Here is a 16875-nt window from a genome sequence, read left to right as displayed (position 1 = left end):
CAACCTCTCATGAACGGTTTGTATCGGTGTAGTAATCGATGTTGATCAGGCAGAATTATGGGTTCAACCAAAAATTAGTGATATGGAAGAACCAACCATAAGAATTTTGATAACAACTTGTAGATTTTTTTTATCCGCGTATATTAACGCTTCCTCCAACTGTTGCTTAGGAACTCTCGGAGTCTGTTGCCGCTATCCTACTCTATCTATACAAATCTCATTTAAAATTTTCCTCTTCTGTCCTCCGTTCTGTTTTTTCTTTCCGGGTCAGCCAGACGCTTATGAACTCATAATAAAAAAAACACTGGTCCTGATAATGATACCCATTATTATGGCAAAATTATAACTGACAACTTACAAAATATTAGTGGTGCATGTTTGTTCCGAAGCTAAAGATAGCACAGTTTTCGTTTTCATTTTGTGAATTAAATTTATTGATTCAGCAACCCACACATCGAGATAGTTTCTTCTATACTAAAACGAAACCGGTCTTAAGCTTTGGTTTGCTATAAACGTTCCGACTTAGCGTTAGTATGTATTTGGTACGTTTCTGCAAATTCATGCGCAACGCAACTGCGCGCTCAGTGCCTTTTTGATAGTCGAAGAGAGAGTGGTTGTATTCTAGACTAGTTCGGTTGGCAAAAATCGGTAATTATGATTCCATCGAAAATAGCTCTGTACACAACTCGCCGGTCACCGGTCGGTCGAGCCGTTGAAATTACCGCCAAAATGATCGGTCTGGAGATGGATATAAAAATTGTGGACCTCGCGAACAAGGAACATATGACCCCTGAATTCCTCAAGGTTCAATGAATTGAGTAAATGGTAGCTAAATTATCATTAATCAATTTTCACTCCAGCTCAATCCTCAACACACTGTCCCGACAATTGTCGACAATGGAGTGGCACTTTTCGATAGCCATGCAATTAACGTCTATCTGGTGTCGAAATATGCTAAAGATGATAGCTTGTACCCGAAAGATTTGGTGAAACAAGCTCGCATAAATGCTATGCTGCATTTCGATTCGGGGATTCTTTTCGCGCGTCTACGCGGAATTCTCTATCCCATCTTCTATGGAGGATCACCGGAAGTGCCGCAGGAAAAGCTAGACGCTATTCATGAGGGTTATGGACTGTTGGAAGCTACACTTCGTTCGAACTTTTTGGTTGGTAACTCGCTCACGTTGGCCGATATCAGCTGCAGCACCTCGCTGGCGACCTCATCCACATTGTTTCCCGTTGACGGTGAAAAGTGTCCAAGGGTGTTGGATTATTTGAAACGCTTGGAAAGCACCATTCCCGATTATCGAGAGTACAACACTGTCCGCGCAAACGAGGCTCTAGCTCATTTGAAATTGAAGCTTGAAGAGAACAAGAAGAAATAAATTTCGGCTTCAATATTAGAAAGCATCTTTTAAAAAAATATGTAGACAGAGCGCTTAATCCGGTCCATACTTTTATACATTATACTTCTTTTTAGACCTTTGCCAACTCTTTGGATTCAAGACCGGCAGCAAAAGAAATGATGGGTTAGATCCACGTACATTTTAAATGTTTGAAACATGAATGGTCCGAAGATGCTGCCTTGTGGAGCATCGGAAGTGATATTAAGATAATTTATATATGTATCAAATACAGGATGAGTTGTAGCATTCGTTTTTTTTCTTTAAAAATTCGTGATTTCTGCTGTTGAAAAACCCAGGGATATAATTAGTTATAAATAAAACAAAACAATCAATGAGTATCACAGCCTTTTTTGTATGCTGTTTATCCACCATGTGTGCACGGATTCACCGCAGTTTCTGCCTAAGTATGTGCTCACATGCATTCTTTAGATTATTAAGTTCGACAAATTTCCAACGCAATGTGCGTACACCATACCCGGACCCCATGGCTTCGTATGAACTGTTATGGAGTGAATGTATTGTGTTGATGTAAGTATATTTTTGAAGAACGAGTCATTCAGGTGGGCTAGTTTACTTACAGGTATTCCGGCATTCGTGTATTAATATACCTGGCCAGCTTGCAACTGATTGAACATTCTTATCATATAGTCAGTTATAAGAGGAAACACATCTTACCTGTCGGCCACTTATGGGATTCGAACCCAAAAGTTTTCTTGCCGAAACCGGGAATCGAACCCAATACGCCTGGCATACCAAAACCAGACTCGCGCCAGCCTATCCGCTAGACCACATCGGCGCTATTATGAGTATCACAGCCTTTTTTGTGCGTACAAAAATCATGTTGAAGGAATTTTATGTTGATTGAGTTTGTTTTTCACCGCTAGTTTTGATGATATAGTTGATAAGTAATAGAAAATTGATCACGAAACGTTTTTGTTAAAAACAGTTTGTATCTTCAAATGTTTAAGTCACCGTTGTTGTTATCTTCTCGTTTTTTGGATTGATTTTTTTCGGTGATTCAATGATTTAACTGCCGTGTAGTTTACGTTTCGGTTTACTTATTTTATTTCAACCATCTTCAGAACTAATTTTTGTAAAAAATAAACGGAAAATTTTTTTTTAATTAAATATTATAAACTTTCTCATCTTTCTTATCTACTATCTTTCGCTTACACTAATAGCTTTTCTACACCCGCTGGGGCGGTCACATTGTTTTTCTCTAGTCACTGTTGATGCTGCTGCTGCTGCGGCTAGCTGTCGACTGAATGTGTTCCGTTTTGCGATGTAGTTCCATTTCCTCTTTTTCCCGCAGTTTTTTCCACAGTCCGTTGTACACGCTCGAGATGCCTTTTGTGTCCTGTTGGATGTTAACTGCACGATTCTCTCGCATCTTTATGTGTAGTTTTTCAGCTATCCGACGGTGTGTTGTGTTTGGGATTCGTTCGAGAATTCTCGTTTTCGGGAAATCAAACACATGACCGGGGCCGTTTTCCAACGCATGCTGAGCTAGGCCTGTAGCTTTCTGTTTAAGACGCACGGTGGTTTCATGTTGTTTGATGCGTTTGGCAAGAGTTTGCGACGTTTGCCCGATGTACTCATTTCCGCAAGCGCATGTGATGGCATAAACGACATTTGTTTGTTGCATTATCGGAATTGGGTCCTTAAGTTTCGTAAAGATGTTGGACTTGATTTTGTCGCACGGCTTTGGAGCTGCAATCAAATCATGTTTGCGCAAGATCTTTGCAACTTTCTCGGTCAGACACGGTATGTATGGCAACGACATGAAACGGCTACCGTCGGGTATGTGTTGCTTATTTTCGAGGGTGTTATACAAATTGTGCACTCTTCTTTGTACAACGCTGTCTATCATGTTTTGCGGATAATTGTTTTTTCTTAATATCGACTTGACTGTGGTGATGCTGGTTTTCCTATTTTCGGCATCCGACAGTTTCAAAGCACGATCGATCAGCGCGTAAGCGGTGTTGATTTTGTGTGTGTATGGGCTTTCCGAGAAGTAATCTAGGTAGCGACCATCTGGTTGTTTGGGGTACCAAGTCTTCTCAATTTTTCCATCTCTTCTTAGCAACGTCATATCTAGGAAACGGATTGTTTGCTCATTTTCTCTCTCGATGGTAAATTTGAGACTCGTGTGTGCGGAGTTGAATTCGGCGAAAATTAACTCCACGTCCTCTTCGCGGGCGACGATGAAACAATCATCCACATATCGTTTGTAGACAGAGAGGTGTATGTTTTTTTCCTTCAATCTGTCGATGCATTGTTTTTCCAGCTGCTCCATCGCGATGTTTGCTGCAATACAACTAATTGGTGAGCCCATAGGGACCCCGTGGACTTGCTCGTAGAATTTTTTGTTGTATTGGAAAAAAGATGCTCCCAGTACAACTCTCAGTGCTTTGCCGAATGACGCGAGCGGGATGGTCGTGTATTTCCTAAGTATATGCCATTTGTCTTCGACGTATTCGTATGCGCTTGCCGTCGGTACATTCGTGAAAAGAGAGATGACGTCTAAAGATAACATCACGCACCCTTCTGGAACTTGCACTTTCGAAATTTCGTCCGCAAATTCGAAACTGTTTTTCACGTGGTATTCTGTTTTCCCAACAATATTCCCGAGGCACAATATCTGGCATCAATCCTCGGGAATATTGTTGGGAAAACAGAATACCACGTGAAAAACAGTTTCGAATTTGCGGACGAAATTTCGAAAGTGCAAGTTCCAGAAGGGTGCGTGATGTTATCTTTAGACGTCATCTCTCTTTTCACGAATGTACCGACGGCAAGCGCATACGAATACGTCGAAGACAAATGGCATATACTTAGGAAATACACAACCATCCCGCTCGCGTCATTCGGCAAAACACTGAGAGTTGTACTGGGAGCATCTTTTTTCCAATACAACAAAAAATTCTACGAGCAAGTCCACGGGGTCCCTATGGGCTCACCAATTAGTTGTATTGCAGCAAACATCGCGATGGAGCAGCTGGAAAAACAATGCATCGACAGATTGAAGGAAAAAAACATACACCTCTCTGTCTACAAACGATATGTGGATGATTGTTTCATCGTCGCCCGCGAAGAGGACGTGGAGTTAATTTTCGCCGAATTCAACTCCGCACACACGAGTCTCAAATTTACCATCGAGAGAGAAAATGAGCAAACAATCCGTTTCCTAGATATGACGTTGCTAAGAAGAGATGGAAAAATTGAGAAGACTTGGTACCCCAAACAACCAGATGGTCGCTACCTAGATTACTTCTCGGAAAGCCCATACACACACAAAATCAACACCGCTTACGCGCTGATCGATCGTGCTTTGAAACTGTCGGATGCCGAAAATAGGAAAACCAGCATCACCACAGTCAAGTCGATATTAAGAAAAAACAATTATCCGCAAAACATGATAGACAGCGTTGTACAAAGAAGAGTGCACAATTTGTATAACACCCTCGAAAATAAGCAACACATACCCGACGGTAGCCGTTTCATGTCGTTGCCATACATACCGTGTCTGACCGAGAAAGTTGCAAAGATCTTGCGCAAACATGATTTGATTGCAGCTCCAAAGCCGTGCGACAAAATCAAGTCCAACATCTTTACGAAACTTAAGGACCCAATTCCGATAATGCAACAAACAAATGTCGTTTATGCCATCACATGCGCTTGCGGAAATGAGTACATCGGGCAAACGTCGCAAACTCTTGCCAAACGCATCAAACAACATGAAACCACCGTGCGTCTTAAACAGAAAGCTACAGGCCTAGCTCAGCATGCGTTGGAAAACGGCCCCGGTCATGTGTTTGATTTCCCGAAAACGAGAATTCTCGAACGAATCCCAAACACAACACACCGTCGGATAGCTGAAAAACTACACATAAAGATGCGAGAGAATCGTGCAGTTAACATCCAACAGGACACAAAAGGCATCTCGAGCGTGTACAACGGACTGTGGAAAAAACTGCGGGAAAAAGAGGAAATGGAACTACATCGCAAAACGGAACACATTCAGTCGACAGCTAGCCGCAGCAGCAGCAGCATCAACAGTGACTAGAGAAAAACAATGTGACCGCCCCAGCGGGTGTAGAAAAGCTATTAGTGTAAGCGAAAGATAGTAGATAAGAAAGATGAGAAAGTTTATAATATTTAATTAAAAAAAAAAAATTCCGTTTATTTTTTACAAAAATTAGTTCTGAAGATGGTTGAAATAAAATAAGTAAACCGAAACGTAAACTACACGGCAGTTAAATCATTGAATCACCGAAAAAAATCAATCCAAAAAACGAGAAGATAAAAACAGTTTGGTGACCCAAAAGGCACCGGAAAAAACATATGGGAGCAAAAAGTCATTTTTTGCAGCGGTCTAGTGGGACACCCTTTACTTGGCTATCAAAAGCTAAAGCCTACTAAGCTTTCAAGAAATTTTCTGCCTGCAGAGGCTGAGCAAATCCGGGCAGTTTTATCAGAACTTTTTTTTTTTGTTTCCAATTAGCATGACCTTTCCAACTGATAATTTCTACCATGCTGTTTCACGGTATTATTGTTAATGCTGGCTGGTAGTAACTTGGTAGTATGGGAGTTTTCTCCGATAATTCCGACCACGCTTCAGTGTGCGATGTTGCTATAAATATTCTAATTTGATTATGCAAATTGAGATTTGGACAAATTTCTGCGCCACGTAACTGACCACTGATCAGAGTCTTTTAGGTGGTCGAGAGAGTTGTTTGTTTAGCGAGTTTCAAGTTCAAGCATTCGATACGATTTCAGTGAAAATGGCTCCCATTGTGATGTACACCACCAAACGGACACCGGCTGGTCGAGCCGTCGAGATCACCGCCAGAATGATCGGTCTAGAGCTGGATTTAAAAATAGTGGATCTTGTGAAGAAGGAGCAACTGACACCAGAATTCCTTAAGGTAATCAGAATTTGTCAAACACTGTGTAGTTAGTGTTAATCAATTTTTAATCCAGCTCAATCCACAACACACCGTCCCCACGATTGTCGACAATGGAGTGGCGCTGTTCGATAGTCATGCCATAATCATTTATCTGGTGGAGAAATACGCAAAAGATGATAGCCTGTACCCGAAAGATTTGGTGACACGAGCACGGATCAATGCTATGCTGCATTTCGATTCCGGAATTCTTTTCGCTCGTCTTCTGGCAATGGTCCAGCCCATCTTCTACGAAGGATCACCAGACGTGCCCCAGGACAAGCTGAACGCAATCCATGGAGCTTACGATCTGATGGAAGCGACACTTCAATCAGATTTTTTGATTGGTAACTCGCTCACCCTGGCCGATATTAGCTGCTGTACGACACTGTCGACGCTGGACATGCTGTTTCCGATTGATGCTGGAAAATGTCCCAAGTTGGTTGCTTATATGAAAAGGCTGGAGGGTGTAATTCCCGATTATCACGAGTACAACACTGTGCGTTCTGAAGAAGCTCTGGCTTATCACAAATTGAAGCTGGAAGAGAACAAAAAGAAATAAACTCAAGTTTCTTTAAATTTCAAATGAGTGTGTTTTCTTTTTTCCTCAAAACTTGGTTCTGCTCATTCAGTTGTTGTGTTATGGCCATGCGTGAAGGCTTATCGAGATGAGGGCATGACTTGGCGTAGCTGCGCATCAGAAGTGGATATAAGTTTAAATATGGTTATACAAATAACACTGCCTTCTGCATGTTCTTATTTTAAGTGCTTTCGTTCGTTTGTCAAAACGTTTCCATCTTTTTTCTCGAGAAGATAAAGAACCAGTTAAAAAAATCTACAATAAAAGCAACTGATGATTAAAAAATGAAAGTATAGGGTTCTTGAAGTTTCTATTTATAGAATTTTAAGGTTCTTAGAAGGACTCTTTTATCCCTATTTAAAACTTCAAATATTGACAAACACATGTTTGTGTCTGTATGTCTACAGCTTATTAATTAATCGATTAAGAGGAATATTCAAACTTGGAAGGATGCTTCGAATGAAGTTACGAAAAATATCATAGAGACTCGTTCAAACGGACTCGTTGCGCTTCCTCTTCCCATGCGCTTCCCCGACCCCTTTCCATGATCCGATCTGGCATAAATTAGCATGGGACCTTGTGTTATGCCAAGGATCAATTTAAGCCTGCAGTGCGTAACATTCTCAAAAATCGGCTGATTTGGGGAACTCTAATACACACGGATGCCGTGACACCTGTGGAAAATGTACAGTATTGAAAATGTTATAAATTCACCTGATTGACTTAAATATACAGATTATACTAACAGTTACATGTCATATATTCACTACATATCAGCTCACACAAAGTCATAGTGCCAGATATGATGGACACTTCATTGAAGATTTGTCAAGCTATCTAAATAATGTATATGGATCCATACTTTGGTAAAACTGCGGTGAATCCGTGAACCCATGGAGGATTATCAACATACAATATACATACCAATAGAAGTAATATCCTGTTCAGCAATGGTCTGATGCAATTTACGAGAAAACTCAAGGGATTAATAGAATCCATAAGTGACATTTATAAAAAATTGTTCTAAAAAAGGGATAGCTTCCTTTTTTAGAACAATTTCTCTTAAAACATATGGCGTTATTAAGGCCGGAACAAATTTCAAATCCTTCTTTTGTCACTAGGAGTTGGAACATCGCGAGGAGGGGTGGGGGGGTCAATAAAAAATAATGCGAAAAACAAAGAACTTGAAATAAATTGCACGAAATATGCCTCTTATATGCCACAATGTTGCATACTATATCATTGCACGGAACCTACAAATCAAGTAATTTTTTAACGAAAAATTAAAGAAAATCAAGAATACAGAAGGTAAAATAACGATTATCTTCCACAATTTAGTTTTTTGGTCTTGTAATCTTTCAGATACCAGTATTTTTTTTTTAAATTTACATAAAATACTTCAAACTTTATTTATTTCCCCCTTCGGTTTTTTTAGAAAATTTCGGGGGAGGGGGGAGGGGGGTGGTTTGACAAAAGAAGAAATTTATATTTGTTCCAGCCTTATTTTTGCAAATCTTTATCTAAAAGGCATACCTTTAGGATTTAAGGAGCTATACTTATTTTGTCTGTTTTCAATTGTATGTTAAATCCAGTTCATCAGTAACCACACAAATTGCTGCCAGCAATATCAAGCAATATTTGGACATGAGACGAGAAAATATACGAATAAAATCCCAACTTAGGTTCAATCTATGAAAGCAGGTTACCTTTGGGATTTGGCTTTTCACGGCTCTGAGTGGTAGTATTTCTTGCTTCGAGTGGTAAGTATCTCGAGTGGTTATTGGTTTAAGTGGCTTAGGGGCCCGACATTGACTCTGAATGGCTTCTGTCTCTGACTCTGAGTGGCCTTTTCACGACTCTGAGTGGTAGTATTTCTTGCTTCGATTTATTTTATTTACATAGTATTCCGTCTCACGACATAACTTGACGAACATAATTCCTAAAATTCACTCGGTTCATAGCAACCGTTCTCCAATTTCTTGGGCACCCCACGTTCGCTAGATCACGCTCCACTTGGTCTAACCACCTCGCTCGTTGCGCCCCCGCTCGTCTTGTTCCTACCGGATTCGTAGCGAACACCTGTTTTGCAGGACAGTCGTCCGGCATTCTCGCAACATGTCCTGCCCAGCGTATCCGGCCAGCTTTCACCACCTTCTGGATACTGGGTTCGCCGTAGAGTCGCGCGAGCTCGTGGTTCATCCTTCGCCTCCACACTCCGTTCTCCTGTACGCCGACAAAGATGGTTCTTAACACTCGTCGCTCGAATACTCCGAGTGTACGCAGGTTCTCCTCGAGCAATATCCATGTCTCGTGCCCGTAGAGAACAACCGGTCTAATAAGCGTCATATACAGGTTACACTTCGTGCGAGGGCTAAGTCTTCTCGACCGCAGTTGCTTGTGGAGTCCATAGTAGGCACGACTTCCGCTGATAATTCGCCTCCGGATCTCACGGCTGGTGTCATTGTCTGCGGTCACCAGTGAGCCGAGATAGACAAAGTCTTCGACTATCTCCAGCTCGTCGCCGTCGATCGTGACCTTGTTATTACTGGACAAGCGGGTTCGGTCGGTCTCGGATCCGCAGGCCAGCATATACTTCGTCTTGGACGTATTAATCATCAACCCAATCCTTCCTGCTTCGCATTTCAGTTTGCGGTAGATCTCCTCCACCGCCGCAGATGATCTGCCGACTATATCAATGTCATCGGCAAAGCAGATAAGTTGACTGGATCTGTTGAAAATCGTGCCCCGCATTTCGCCCACCGCTCGTCGAATAACACCTTCTAGCGCCACGTTGAACATCATGCAGGATAGACCATCACCTTGTCGAAGCCCCCTGCGCGATTCGAATGAACTCGACCATTCACCGGAGATCCGCACACAGCACTGCGTTCCATCCATCGTCGCCTTGATCAGTCTGATCAGCTTCCCGGAAAAGCCGTTCTCGTGCATGATTTTCCATAGCTCGTTACGGTCGATCGTGTCGTGTGCGGCTTTGAAGACGATGAATAGATGGTGCGTAGGGACTTGGTGTTCCCGGCATTTTTGGAGGATTTGCCGTAATGTGAATATCTGGTCCGTCGTTGACCGTCCCTCCATGAAGCCGGCCTGATGACTTCCCACGAATCTGTTTGCTTGTGGTGTTATGGGGCGGAGTGGGATTCGGGACAACACTTTGTAGGCGGCATTGAGGACAGTGATCGCTCGGTAGTTCTCACAGTCCAATTTGTCGCCCTTCTTGTAGATGGGGCATATTACACCCCCCCCCCCTTCCACTGCTCCGGTAGCTGTTCTATGTCCCAGATCCGTATTATCAACCGGTGTAGGCAATCGGCCAACCTGTCCGGGCGATGTACCTTCCCCCACCGTCTTGATCTCCTGCATGTGCGCCGTTCAGCTGTTCATCGAAGTGCTGCTTCCACCTTTTGATCACCTCACGATTGTCCGTCAGGGGGGGTATCCTTATCCCGGCACATTTCGGCTTGCGGCACGAAGCCTTTGCGGGATGCGTTGAGTTTCTGATAGAACTTTCGTGTTTCTTGGGAACGATGCAGCTGCTCCAGCTCCTCGAGCTCCTCCTCCTCCAGGCGGCGCTTTTTCTCCTGGAAAAGTCGGACTCGCTGCCTCTTCCGCTGTCGGTGATTTTCCACATTTCGACGGGTGCCTCTCTGCACTACTGCCGCCCGCGCGGCATTCTCTTCGTCCATCACCCTCCTACTCTCCTCGTCGAACCAGTCGTTCCGTCGAGATCGCTCCACATAACCGATGACGTTCTCCGCAGCACTGTTGATGGCTGTTTTGATGGTATCCCAACAGTCCTCGAGAGGGGCTTCGTCAAGCTCGCCCTCTGCCGGCAGCGCTGCTTCGACTGATTGCGCGTAGTCTGCCGCGACCTCAGGTTGCTTCAGCCGCGCGATATTTAACCGAGGCGGGCGCCGGTTTCGCGTGTTGTTCACTACGGAAAGTTTTGGGCGCATCTTCACGATCACCAGATAATGGTCCGACTCGATGTTGGCGCCCCGACAGGATCTGACGTCGATGATGTCCGAGAAGTGCCGGCTGTCAATCCAAACGTGGTCGATCTGTGATTGCGTTTGGTACGGTGATCTCCAGGTGTACTTGTGTGGGAGGCGGTGCTGAAAAAAGGTACTACGTACGGCCATTCGTTTGGAGGCGGCGAAATCAATAAGTCTGAGGCCGTTCTCGTTGGTCAGCTGGTGCGCACTGAACCTTCCAATTGTCGGTTTGAATTCCTCCTCCTGGCCGACCTGAGCATTGAAATCCCCGATGACGATCTTGATATCATGTTTTGGGCAACGGTCGTATTCACGCTCCAGCTGCGCGTAGAATTCGTCTTTGTCGTCACCGCTACTTCCGAGGTGAGGGCTGTGCACGTTGATGATGCTGATGTTGAAGAACCGGCCCTTGATTCTCAACCGGCACATTCGAGAGTTGATCGGCCACCACCCGATCACGCGCTTTTGCATCATTCCCATCACTATAAAAGCTGTTGCAAGCTCGTGTGTGTTGCCGCAGCTCTGGTAGATGGCACGACCATCTGGATACGTTCGTACCGTGGAGCCCTTCCAGCATACCTCCTGCAGCGCTACGATGTCGAATTTGCGGCTCTTCAATTCGTTGGAGAGCACGTGGGTACTGCCCACAAAATTTAGAGATCGTCAGTTCCATGTTCCAAGTTTCCAATCGCTAGTCCCTTTTCGTCGCGTGGGCCTTGCCGATTTCCATCCGAAATTTGTTGTTCGTTGTTCGTTGCTTATGTTTTTTGTAGTCACAGGCTCGCAAGGCCCGCAGCTAACCCCACTATCTCGCAGGAGGACCGTCGTGATGTTGCTGTTTTGGGTCCCGAACACCACCAGGACGCTGTTGCACTCCGCACGCCGCCCCTGACATGGAGAACAGACGCGTACGAAGCCCCCTGACTCAGTCTGCATGCGACCAAAGCATCCACCGGGGTTGGGTACCCGATCTCCGCTAAGGTTGCTCGCACCCAAGCTAGCACCACGGGGAGGTAGAGAATCGGAGTTGCAGACAAGAGGTTATATGACCACTACCCGAAGATTGGGTGTATGGGGTCTCGAGTTGCACATTGTCTACCGTTCACTAGCCACACATTTCTTGCTTCGAGTGGCAAGTATCTCGAGCGATTCTTGGTTTAAGTGGCTTCGAGTGACTCAACTTTGATTACGAGTGGCTTTCACGACTTTTAATGAATGAAGATGCCTGGAATGGAATGGACCTGGTGGAATAAGGTAGCTAAAGCGATGGACGAAGGCCGCCTTATGAGCCGTGTTACTGGAAAAATCAGGTTTTTTTCGAAACCGTGACAAATGATTTTATCCGTATTTTTTCTTAAAAGTATGAAGAAAATGCTACATTTGTATAAACAAGATCTTGAATTCAATAATAACTAACTGAAATACAAACAATTGTTTTTGTTCTGAAGCAAGCTTTATACAAAAATTGATGACCCGGATCGGCCATTCGAAATTCTTCGTTAAAGGTGGCGACTGGGGATCTTTAATCGCGAGCATCTTGACTACGTTTTTCCGCGATGGCGTTTTAGAAACTCACATGAACATGTGCGCCTTGGATAGCCCGACCACGATGCTGAAAACCGTCATCGCCAGCCTTCATATGTCATCGAAATATGTCCCTTATTATTTTCCTGCTCTATCAAAATTGAAGGAGCTGATGCTTAGTCAAGTCAGGATACATGAACATCCAGGCCACCAAACCATCGACTCGAATCTCGTTGGGAATCCCATAGGACTTGCAAACATTCTGGAGTCTCGACCTGAACCAATCCGGCCTACCGACAGCTTGCCGGAGATGTCTGGAGAAGTACTTCACTATGGATGCTTTGCTGGACAACATCATGCTGTAGTACCCACGAGATGCGCCAAATTTCGTTATGAGCTGGCTCACACTATCGATTGGGCCCTCAAAGATCGCTTCGTCAATCTGATGCATAGCAAACATTTCGAGAATCAAGGACATTTTTCCGCCATGCAGTTGCCAGCCGTCCTCACCAAGCACTTTATCGAGTTAGTGAAGAAATTTGAAAATGTTAACCTGTAGGCTAGTTTTCTCGTGAGAAATGTGTCATCTTATCATCATCTATCAAAGGTGATGGAAAAGCGACGTTTTGATAAAGCACTCAAATCATCCCGTATCTTCTCGAGAAAGTACGGAGAGTGCTTTCCCAGTTTTATTGAGTAATTGCTTTAACAGAACTCGAACTATCCGTTACGACATAGCAAGGTTCAGCAGGCCGTGAAGCGACACTGTCCAAAGTCCAATGCATAGCTGCTACTCTGTAAGGCATCGTACACAAATTACGTAACGCATGTTGGGGGGAGGGAGGTTGAGTCTGCGTTACTTGCTGTTACATAGGGGGGAGGGGGGGTACATGGTTCAGTTACGTAACAAATTAATGAAAAAAAACATAAAGAAAAGAATACCTAGTAATTTTCTTTTTTTGGCGAGCAAATCTACGCACCCCTTGTTCGAAAGCGTCAATGGTGGTTAAGTAGGTGCGTTCAGGGAAACACTGTTCATCAACAGCTTTTTCCCATGGACTGGATTTCAACTGGGTGTATAAACTACCAGAGTTCGATGAAATCATGCGTTATCAAGGAGAGATCAAGCCCATTGTAATTATTACCGTTGACGGGGGCCCAGATGAGAACCCCCGTTACTTTTACTTTTAGTTTCAAAATTGAATATGGGGGGGGGGGGGGGGTATTTAGCGTTACGATCAAACGTTACTTATTGTTACTTAGGGGGGGGGAGGGGGTCTAAATTCTAGATTTTTTGTGTTACGTAATTTGTGTGCATATTGAATGAAGGTTTTATGAAGCGCTTGATATTTCGTTAAAAACTTCAAATCCCGTTGATTTCTCTATTAGAAACCCATCGGTAAACAGTAAACAACATTTTATGAGCTTCGTCCTGTCTATATTTAGAATTTGGTATTTTTTTTTAAAGATGTTTATGTTTACCTGCATCGACATAAAGAGCTAAAATATAGACATAAATCTAGATTTTGTTTAAGTAGTCTTTCAAAATTCACAATTACCAATGGGTTCATGACCTCACAACACTGATGAGGAACCGGAGTGCTAGTAGTTTGCAGCCGAAAGCGATTCGGAGACAACGATATTCAATATACTTGAGATAAAATATGGCGTTAAGAAGTTCATATTATTCTGCAACAATTACTCTATTGGAAAAAGTGATTTTGACATAATTTCTTTATGTGAGAAACGTGTAAAAATGATGAAAAAAGATATTAACCACAGTTAACATTGTTCGGCATTAAAACGTTAATCGCTAATTTGCCTGCTCCGTTTTTGTTAGATAATTATCGTTTTCACTTAGATTTTCATAAAATTTTTGTACTTGCGTATGAAAAAACTCTACCACAAGCAATGAGTCAAAGAAGAATGCTAATACATGCTTTTGTCCAGTCTCTGGCGTTAAATCGCTAATAGTCCGCTACTTTTTTGTTGACAAATTTATTTTCTCACAGGATTTCTGGTGAAGTAACGGATAAACAAACTCCACTAGGTGAAATTCTTCAAGTAATAATGCTGATAAATGTTATTTTCCACAAGGTGGTGGAGTTTTTTTTAGCCGTAATTTCACCAAAGTTAAAAAATTAATATACAAACAAAAATGTAGCGGACTAACTAGCCAAAAGCGTTTTAATGCCGGCCTCTGACAGTTTAATAACTTTATTTTCAAGGTAACAGCTACGTCGTTTAGGGCAAATTTTTCAAAAACATTTGATTTTTTTAAGATATTCCAGTTACGACATGGCCGAGGAGTCACCCCAGAGATGAAGTCTCCTCAGTGAGGAGTCCTCACTCTCTCCAACAGATTTTCCAACCTCTTATTTCCTTTTCAACCATCTGAATTTTTTTTTTAATTCAAATTTAAACGTTGTTGACTGTACCGGTGCGCACTTTTGACCGTTTGACTCAACACTAAACCGAAACCGGTCTGTTGCCATCGTTGTTGCTATAAATACTCTCACTAAGCGTTAGTAGGTCCCTATATGAAGGTATTGGATACGTTTCTACAAATTTCTGCGCCACGCAACAGAGCGCTCACTCAGTGTCTGTTTGGTAGTCGGTCGAGAGAGTTGACTGCTTCAAATTGATCTTTCCCGGTGGCACGGTTCCAGTAGAAATGGCCCCAATTGTATTGTACACAACTCGCCGGACGCCGGCCGGTCGAGCTGTCGAAATAACCGCCAAGATGATCGGTCTGGAGCTGGATGTTAAAATTGTGGATCTCGTTAACAAGGAACATTTGACTGCTGAATTTCTCAAAGTAGGTAGATTTGATTAAATAACAGGTAAAATTTCATTAATACATTTTTGTTATTAGCTCAACCCACAACACACCGTCCCAACGATTGTCGATAATGGAGTGGCACTTTTCGACAGTCATGCAATAATCATCTATCTGGTGTCGAAGTATGGCAAAGATGATAGCCTGTACCCGAAAGATTTGGTTACACAAGCTCGGATCAATGCTATGCTGCATTTTGAATCAGGGATTCTTTTCGCGCGCCTGAGAGGAATGCTTGAACCCATCTTCTACAAGGGATCAGCGGAAGTCCCACAGGAAAAGCTGGACGCCATCCATGGAGCTTACGATCTGTTGGAAGCGACACTTCAGTCGGACTTCTTGGTAGGAAACTCGCTAACCTTGGCCGATATTAGCTGCAGCACTTCACTGTCAACTTTGGCCACGCTGTTCCCAATTGATGCTGGAAAGTGTCCTAAGCTAGTGGCTTATTTGAAACATTTGGAAAGTGCCATCCCCGGTTACCAAGAGTACAACACTGTCCGTGCTGGAGAAGCACAAGCGCACTTCAAGCTGAAGCTGGAGGAGAACAAAAAGAAATAAACTCATATTTGAAATGTCGGCAAATAATTGTGTTTTATTTATTTTTGCGATAAGCTTATAACATAAGGGAACAGCATTTTTGGGGCCTATGTTTCAATAACTGATGTTGGAGGATTTTTATCAGATTTTACTACTACGTGTAGTTTTGTTTTTGGCCTTGTTTAATTAGCATAAAATTTAAGAATACATTTTTTACTTCAAAATCTGTCGTGATTCGTGACATTAGGATTTCAGATTCAGATTCAGATTTCAGATTCAGATTTCAGATTCAGATTTCAGATTCAGATTTCAGATTCAGATTTCAGATTCAGATTTCAGATTCAGATTTCAGATTCAGATTTCAGATTCAGATTTCAGATTCAGATTTCAGATTCAGATTTCAGATTCAGATTTCAGATTCAGATTTCAGATTCAGATTTCAGATTCAGATTTCAGATTCAGATTTCAGATTCAGATTTCAGATTCAGATTTCAGATTCAGATTTCAGATTCAGATTTCAGATTCAGATTTCAGATTCAGATTTCAGATTCAGATTTCAGATTCAGATCTCAGATTCAGATTTCAGATTCAGATTTCAGATTCAGATTTCAGATTCAGATTTCAGATTCAGATTTCAGATTCAGATTTCAGATTCAGATTTCAGATTCAGATTTCAGATTCAGATTTCAGATTCAGATTTCAGATTCAGATTTCAGATTCAGATTTCAGATTCAGATTTCAGATTCAGATTTCAGATTCAGATTTCAGATTCAGATTTCAGATTCAGATTTCAGATTCAGATTTCAGATTCAGATTTCAGATTCAGATTTCAGATTCAGATTTCAGATTCAGATTTCAGATTCAGATTTCAGATTCAGATTTCAGATTCAGATTTCAGATTCAGATTTCAGATTCAGATTTCAGATTCAGATTTCAGATTCAGATTTCAGATTCAGATTTCAGATTCAGATTTCAGATTCAGATTTCAGATTCAGATTTCAGATTCAGATTTCAGATTCAGATTTCA

At 42.5% G+C, this 16875-nt stretch overlaps 6 protein-coding genes across 8 annotated transcripts; 5 read left to right on the top strand and 1 right to left on the bottom strand.

The window, feature by feature from the left end:
• The first annotated feature begins 575 nt into the window (after positions 1 to 575).
• On the top strand, positions 576 to 1672 carry LOC129747277 (glutathione S-transferase 1-like). Of its 2 annotated transcripts, XM_055741396.1 has the most exons (3): positions 576 to 804; positions 861 to 1426; positions 1481 to 1672. In XM_055741396.1, exons 1-2 carry the CDS (start codon positions 655 to 657, stop codon positions 1383 to 1385), a joined length of 675 nt encoding a protein of 224 aa, XP_055597371.1. In that variant the 5' UTR covers positions 576 to 654; the 3' UTR covers positions 1386 to 1426; positions 1481 to 1672. The 2 variants fall into 2 exon arrangements, with proteins under 2 accessions (XP_055597371.1, XP_055597370.1); XM_055741395.1 differs by having other exon boundaries at positions 861 to 1671.
• Positions 1673 to 2625: 953 nt separating this feature from the next.
• Positions 2626 to 3498, bottom strand: LOC129741720 (uncharacterized). The gene has a single exon (XM_055733468.1). The coding sequence runs from the start codon at positions 3496 to 3498 to the stop codon at positions 2626 to 2628; it is 873 nt and encodes a 290-aa protein (XP_055589443.1).
• A 1101-nt stretch (positions 3499 to 4599) lies between these two features.
• On the top strand, positions 4600 to 5472 carry LOC129741719 (uncharacterized). The gene has a single exon (XM_055733466.1). It carries the CDS (start codon positions 4600 to 4602, stop codon positions 5470 to 5472), a length of 873 nt encoding a protein of 290 aa, XP_055589441.1.
• Positions 5472 to 6914, top strand: LOC129747848 (glutathione S-transferase 1-like). Of its 2 annotated transcripts, XM_055742210.1 has the most exons (3): positions 5472 to 5518; positions 6186 to 6334; positions 6390 to 6914. In XM_055742210.1, exons 2-3 carry the CDS (start codon positions 6191 to 6193, stop codon positions 6912 to 6914), a joined length of 669 nt encoding a protein of 222 aa, XP_055598185.1. In that variant the 5' UTR covers positions 5472 to 5518; positions 6186 to 6190. The 2 variants fall into 2 exon arrangements, with proteins under 2 accessions (XP_055598185.1, XP_055598184.1); XM_055742209.1 differs by lacking the exon at positions 5472 to 5518 and having other exon boundaries at positions 6140 to 6334.
• A 1242-nt stretch (positions 6915 to 8156) lies between these two features.
• LOC129741718 (juvenile hormone epoxide hydrolase 1-like) lies at positions 8157 to 13028 on the top strand. Its single transcript, XM_055733465.1, has 2 exons — positions 8157 to 8196; positions 12394 to 13028. Exons 1-2 carry the CDS (start codon positions 8157 to 8159, stop codon positions 13026 to 13028), a joined length of 675 nt encoding a protein of 224 aa, XP_055589440.1.
• Positions 13029 to 15040: 2012 nt separating this feature from the next.
• LOC129746887 (glutathione S-transferase 1-like) lies at positions 15041 to 15885 on the top strand. The gene is made up of 2 exons (XM_055740813.1): positions 15041 to 15287; positions 15345 to 15885. Exons 1-2 carry the CDS (start codon positions 15144 to 15146, stop codon positions 15867 to 15869), a joined length of 669 nt encoding a protein of 222 aa, XP_055596788.1. The 5' UTR covers positions 15041 to 15143; the 3' UTR covers positions 15870 to 15885.
• The last annotated feature ends 990 nt before the right edge of the window (positions 15886 to 16875 follow it).

The sequence above is a fragment of the Uranotaenia lowii genome, chromosome 2 (assembly GCF_029784155.1).
Source record: "Uranotaenia lowii strain MFRU-FL chromosome 2, ASM2978415v1, whole genome shotgun sequence".
Lineage (NCBI taxonomy): Eukaryota > Metazoa > Arthropoda > Insecta > Diptera > Culicidae > Uranotaenia > Uranotaenia lowii.
The sequence above is the reverse complement of the archived record's forward strand: the minus strand, read 5'-3'. Positions and strand labels throughout refer to the sequence as shown.